We start from the raw sequence: 7,500 nt of genomic DNA on the forward strand, positions 1-7,500 counted from the left end.
CGAAGGAGATGCCTAAATAGCAGTCAGCGCCTATTTTATCATGGCTGAACAGACCACTTATGAACACAGTTCAGTTGGGATTTTGTATTTGGATGTCGCAGCCGATTCCAAACGAGTTATCATTGGTAGTGGTGTCGGAAGATCTACGTTGAATTTCAGAAAGTGGACAGGAGACGAAGTCGTGGCACCTCCACTTGATTATGAAGAACAGAAGAATAAACTGGTAGTCTTTAAGTGTCAATATTATAAAGCACGGAAGCAGTGGAATAGAGCTCTTTCCAAGGTGTATATATATATATATATATATATATATATATATATATATATATATATATATATATATATATATATATATATATATATATATATATATATATATATATATATATATATATATATATATATATATATATATATATATATATATATATGTACACACACACACACACACACACACACACACACACACACACACACACACACACATATATATATATATATATATGCGCGCGCGGGTGTGTGTGTGTGTGTGTGTGTGTGTGTGTGTGTGTGTGTGTGTGTGTGTGTGTGTGTGTGTGTGTGTGTGTGTGTGTGTGTGTGTGTGTGTGTGTGTTTGTATGTGTGTGTATGCTCCGAGTGCGTGTACCCGAATGAAGATTTCATCCGTCGTTGGTCAGTCAAAAAGATTGCTTGGTGATCTCCTAAACCAGGATTTGCTAAAAACCGGACTTCCCCCCCAAAAAAAAATATTTCACGGATCATAACATACAGAGGCTGCATTAAATATAATACACGGCGAACACAAGGCGTATAATATCTCACAGAATCGGTGATCAAGTGGTGGCCATAGCAGAAGTGATGACGTCATGATAACAGTGTTTCATTCATGTCGGGTCACAGTGTCCTCTTACTCATAGTTTTGAATAGTTCATGTCACTGTACAATGTATAATATAACGAGAGTACACTAAAAACAATATACAATTTAATCAAACATGTTACAGCCCGTCTATAACTATCGTGTTCTTTGTCTTTTTGTTTTTCTTCATGTTCAAAATCCCCGTCGCCAGCAGTTTATTCATACATAATTCCAGGGCTGGTCACTTCTGGCATTTATTACAAGATGCAGCGCGTAGTAATCATAGTAATCTACGACTGACTACATGTAATGATACTGATATAGTTTTTGCCAGCCATGAATGGCAAAGAGTTCCCGGAGCCTTTTCTTCAGGGTGCTGATGAGTTCTGCGTTACTGACAGTCAGCTCAGGGTAACTGTGTCGGCGGCAGGAATCTAATTCAAGGTCTTTATGCTAAATGTTGGGACTGCATTTGTAAATATTAAAGCTGGGTTGACAACCCGTAGAGTTTTGTTTGTTTTTCGCGTTTGCTGTTAAGACTTATACATTTCCTTTTGGGTTGTATGACTGGCAGCTGTAATTGTGTTATAGGTAGATTTTTTGACATTTTAACGTACGTTAATAACGTAACCTAAAATTGGCCAAATCTTCCAAATGGTTTTCAGCATTGAAGATTATCAGTCTGCGGGGATAAGCTATACACATGAATATAGTGCGGAACATGATGGAATAAACAGCATATAGAGATGTGAAACACTTCAGTAATATCGCATAAGATTGATATACAGTGCCTTTGATATTTTTTAAAAACTACACCCTCTAGCATTTGTGGTAAAATGTCAATGAAACGAGGAGGATTGAAGCGTAGAGTTATACACCGTAGTTTCCGTTGTGCCACAATACACTTCGTACTTGGTTGTTTATTACCAGTTAAGAGCCTTTATATCCACTTCTTCGGTCGTAAGAGAGAGAGAGAGAGAAAGAGAAAAAAAAGAATCAAACCATACACACACAAATAAGCACATAAATACAGTGCACACGCTTACACACTATAATCAGCCGTAGACACAAAGCCTGTCTTCGCCATGCTGACTCGCTCGTTCGTTGCTCCTGCGGCCAGGTCAGCTTGGTAGATCCTGTCTCCTCTTGCTTCACCTTCTCATGTTCTGCTGTCTTAGTACTTTCGATGTTGATTCATTCTGCATATAGGTATTGTTGCAATGTATTTAGATAATGTTAATTCCAACAGCTGAATTATTATAACTAGGTCTAGTTATCTTTGGACAAGCTTCATTACTATAGTTAGTTTATTTTTAATTTTGTCTTTGCTATATACTCGTTCTAAGATTCGCTTTTAATCATTGTTCTCCAAGCTTATTTTCTATACTGGAATTTCATATGAGCACTTTAGTAATATCTATATATATAGCAATTCACATCGCTACACATTCTGTCATGTCAACATTTTCCCCGTAGCTCTCAACAACTGTGTTGCCACAAACACACAAAATACACTTCAGTATTCATATGACCATGATCCTTCCGTGAGAAAAAAACATAACAGAAACAAACTGTAAATGTTACATCTTAGTTTGCCAAATTCTTGCCATATGTGGAGACCCTAATAGCAGTGATCCTTTAGAGAGAGCCTTTGTACTCTTGAACAACCACTTCAGCCAATAAACCAAGTTCTTAAACACAACTTTGATTGGCCACCCATGCCTTCTTAAAGTGATAGAGTCTTCATTCTGTTAAAGAGAGAGAGAGAGAGAGAGAGAGAGAGAGAGAGAGAGAGAGAGAGAGAGAGAGAGAGAGAGAGAGAGAGAGAGAGAGAGAGAGAGAGAATGGGACATACTACATTGCATTACAGATGATGCATGCCCTTTTGAGGATTCAGGCAAAATGACATATTTTAAACTGAAATTAGGCCCTAACTGCAGCCTGCGGTAGAGCAAACATAATCCTGTCACCCAACCCATACTGAGAGACAATCAACAGGTTAGCCCTGCTAAAGGGTGAATGCAAAGGCTAAGTACTTGTGAAGTCGTCTGAATCATGAAACATCCTGCTGATTTCCAAGACCTGATGTTCTGTATCAGAGGTGTCATTTTGGGGGTGGGCTATAAGGGTGAAAACACAATTCTTTTTTTTTTTTTTTTTTTTTTTTTTTATAGATTATATTATATATTTAGCATATTTACTTCTTTATATTTTTTACTACATTGTACTGTCACTGAAAATATTTTATTAGTATGTTAAGAAGAGTAATTAATTGTGATTTGCAGGAGAGATACTCCATACTGCCTAATAGTATTATTTACTGATACGATAAAAGATCGCAAAATGGTACACTTTAAACAAAGTACCAGTTCATTGTAAACATTCCTTTCTAAAATGGTTAAAAGGATTATTAAACATTCAAAATATTTCACCGAAGAAAACACTAAGAGATGCAATGCACTGGGGAGTACTTTAATCTTTATGATTAAAATTGGGTTATCTGAACAATTTGTAATAAGACAAATTAGCCAATATTTTTTATTCTAGTATATATTCAGACACCTATCAACCATGATCACAAAATCCTTCAGTTGCTACTAGGCAGAACAAAGAGTATATCATTGTTACTAATCCCTCCCATGTTGAAAATATCTGGAGTGCACTTTCTGCTGCAACAGGGGTAATACCAAGGTCACTTGCATGAAATGAACGGTAAAAGTATTGGGATTTTATTTTCCCCTCACTCGTCTTTGGCCAGAACAAGCTGATAAAAGCACTGAAAATCAAACCTTAGGGCTAACTTTTAAAGGCTTGAGAACTAGTACTGCTAAAGCTATAGAACTCCATGCATATAGTGCACACTTGAAGAGCAGCCTTTATAGTTGTTGAACAGATAGATCCCATCTGCCATTGATGCCCTACCTGGTCATGATATGTATAGATGCCATCACTGGGTTAAAATCTGATTATTTCCTCTATAGTTTCTTCAAAGCAAGCAAGCACGCACGCACGCACGCACACACACACACGCACGCGCACGCACGCACGCATGCACGCACGCATGCACGCACGCACGCACGCACGCACGCACGCACGCCGCACGCACGCACGCACGCACGACACACACACACACACACACACACACACACACACACACACACACACACACACACATATATATGTTTTCATATACAGATATATTTCTGCAATTATTTTTCTGCTTTTGTTAGTAGAGGTTCCTTGAGATATGGAAAACACAAATCTTTCTCAGATGTAAGGGCTGAGGATCACTGGTTTACATGACCTAATAAAGAAAACAAAATCAGAGATGTTTATCTTCAATTTTTTTATTGACTTCCCAATGAAGCATGCCATCAAAATCTCAATCACAATATAAAAGGTACCTGAGATCCTAATGTTAGACTCACTCTGGATGAAGTTGTACAAGGTTATTTCATAACAACAGTTTTGAAGGCTCTTCATATATACACAATTTACATCACCAACCCTTTTAACTCGTATAACACTGAGTTTAGGAAAGGACAACAAAGTGCAATTCTGGTTTATATATACATAAATGTCTGCTCACCTATAGAGAGAAAACTGCTTCTGATAATAATCCTTTGGAAAATACTGTAACATCATGTTTTAAAAAACAGCAAATTAAATCACCTTCCTCTCAATATAAGACTTATGTTTACAAATCTTTATATTAATTAAACAACATAATTGCAATGAAATAAATTGTACTGAATAAATGGTATTTTATTCAAATTGTGCATGTCAGCACTAACTGGGTTTGATGTAATAACAACTTTTCAGCACCAAAAAACAAACAAAATCAAAAACAAAAAATAAAATAAATGCAGCTATTTTAACTTCTTTTTTTATTAAACAAAATACATCTATTTTAGATAACATTCATGCAGCATGCAATCACACATGCACACAAACACACACACACACATACACTCACTTATATGCACAATTTACTGAAAATATGAAAAATAAGTATTTTATATTGTATACTGCAATAGTTCCACCTTTTTAATAACAACAAGAAATTAATAAAGGCAGCTTCAGATAAATTCCAAGTACAATGACTTATGCACTTTCCACATAAATACTTGGGTATCACTCAAAGGACTTTGCTAAAAAAATGTTCCCCATAAACAGCTCAAGACTCTCCAGTAAGTTCGTCAGCTGGCAACACAGGTGATAACTGGGGAAGGTGAGAGTCCCAGAAATCTCGCAGCCGACCATGATGATTCGTACAAAACTGCCTAAAGTCGTGCAGCATCTTCTCCCCTAATATTTCATCACCTGAGACAACGGACTTCCACCGTCTCGTGAGCATGTAGTTGAAGGACCACAAAAATCCAGGCTGAAAAAAATACTTATCATTAACATCTGATATTTTTGAACTACAGGTCAACGTCATATGATGAAATCTGTAACTAAACCACAAAACAATAAACTGAGGGATGTATATATGAGATACATAACTGTAAGTATATGATAGTGCATGGCAAAAAAAAAAGGGGAAACAAAAATAATTTCCTGTACATTGTCCATGGAACAAATGAGCTAAAACACAAAGTTCATGACGGAAAATAGTCAAAGAAAATATAAAATGACTGGAGTGACAGGAGTCCATGAAAATGGTGAGTAAACCCATGAGGAAAAACTGGAAAGGAATGCTATATTACAGAGAAAAGGGTAGTGCTGGAAAAAAAAAACACTCAGTTACTCATGTATCTATCAAAAATCCTTAAACTGTCTATATATCTTCAAAGAAAGTTCAACATAAACTGAAAGTTCACTGAAATGACTAAATCAGTGTTTCATTAATGAATATGAAGTTCCAGTAAATAATCTCCCAAAGCATTCATATACAAAAGATAATTGAACAATTGCTATTATAAATGTGTGTTGTGTCTGCTAGCCCAGAAAACACACCTACTTATTTGATGCATTTACCTACATATCAGAGAAGTTTTTATGAAAACTATAACAAAGTACATTTTACTACACATTCTTTTTATAAATCTACTAGGATTTGCCACTACTCTTACTACTAATTGTTCTTAAGTTACACTTTCAAACAATTATTATTTACTTGCCAAATAAACATGTACATCATACAATATCATGACTTTATATCTTACAGTAGCCTTTAATGTTTATATTAAAAATAATGTGCATTACACAAGCCTTTGCCTGATCTTGTGCATGGTCCCTTCAGCTATCTTCACAACAAAAAGTTAGATCAAATGAACTGTATCTTTCAGTAACTACTCTGCAAGTTTGACATCATTTTGTTTGATAGAAATTATATTTTAATATTTAACATTTCTGTTTGGTGGACTACAGTAGTTCACTCAAACTGATTGGCAAAATACAATAACCATTCTGTATCTGATCCATGTAAATGAGAGCAGGGGTTTTCTTACAGAAAAAAGTACATCTTATGGACCTGCAAATACAATAATAAATGAAAATGAAGATTTAACAAATTTACATATTTAAGCAGCAAAACTGAGCTGCAAGTGAAATGAGAGGAATATTTTCTTGAAAGGAAGAAAATCTTTTAAATGATGAATTGAAGTCATAGATGGTAATCTGAAATGTGAATTTCATGTGCAAGGGTAAGACTGCTTTTTTTTTCATTTCACTGAAAAAAATTAACAGATGCATATATGAAATCAGATTCTAAGTATATTATTTGACAAGAGCATGCCTCAAGCCATTTACAGCCACAACAGTGTAAAGAATTATGTAACATATTTACAGGAACAAGCTTTCTGTTATTGCATTTCCTCTCTATGTAAGACACTATTTAACAATAATCTCCACAATCCTACTTATAAGACCACTATCATCAGAATGCAGAATCATAAAGTTATGAAAGAGATGATGCAGTGTAAAATATATGAAAATGATATAATCTATTCTGTTATAATTATGGTTTGACCTGTGAAACAGGTCATTCCAGGTCTTATTTTAGGCATAAGACCTGGGATACTCTTTAACCCCTTGCTATCAGTGACCCTTGCACATATGATTTCAGGTGGATTTAAGGTGGAAACATAAATATCACCATGACATTTATAAAGGTTACCTGGCATCAAGGGTTCCTATTAAGGTGTTCAGAGAATTTTCCCTTCAAAAAACTGTTGTCTAGAATTTAATGTGTTCTAGAAATAAATGCAGCTTTGGTTGGGACATGATGATATTCAAACTACTTCTTAAATTATTTTTCATTTTTAAAAGGATGCTGTGCACCCTGGTGATGTAGAATCCATACAAGCAAGATGTATGGTGGTTTTTATATTGGAAAATATCTAAAAGCAGAGATGGGACAACACTGCAAGTGCCCACTACTAATCCAACTAAGAAGAGATAAGGAAGAATATTAGTTCAACCAAGTTGACTAGATATGCATCCCACCTCCAAGGATGGAGATGGGATACATTACAAGTTGTTCAGTATCCTGTTAACACATTTGTGGGCTGAAATTAATTTTTATAGATTAGTATAAACTGTTTGTTAAACTTATCATAACTTATATACATTATCCTTTACATACTTTATTTATAGTACTTAGGCTTATATAGTTACAGAAAACTTTAAATGAATTTT

At 35.1% G+C, this 7,500-nt stretch overlaps 1 protein-coding gene across 4 annotated transcripts in view; it reads right to left on the bottom strand.

The window, feature by feature from the left end:
* Positions 1 to 4,185: 4,185 nt before the first annotated feature.
* LOC119596722 (GATOR complex protein Iml1-like) overlaps positions 4,186 to 7,500 on the bottom strand; it is a 44,014-nt gene continuing 40,699 nt past the window's right edge. For 3 of the 4 annotated variants that reach the window (XM_037946059.1, XM_037946073.1, XM_037946053.1), the window contains one exon: positions 4,186 to 5,242. In XM_037946059.1, coding sequence (XP_037801987.1) covers positions 5,036 to 5,242 — 207 coding nt within the window. In that variant the 3' untranslated portion in view covers positions 4,186 to 5,035. The remainder of the gene's footprint in view (positions 5,243 to 7,500) is intronic. The other variant, XM_037946067.1, reaches the window with a different exon arrangement.

This window comes from Penaeus monodon, chromosome 3 (assembly GCF_015228065.2).
Source record: "Penaeus monodon isolate SGIC_2016 chromosome 3, NSTDA_Pmon_1, whole genome shotgun sequence".
NCBI lineage: Eukaryota > Metazoa > Arthropoda > Malacostraca > Decapoda > Penaeidae > Penaeus > Penaeus monodon.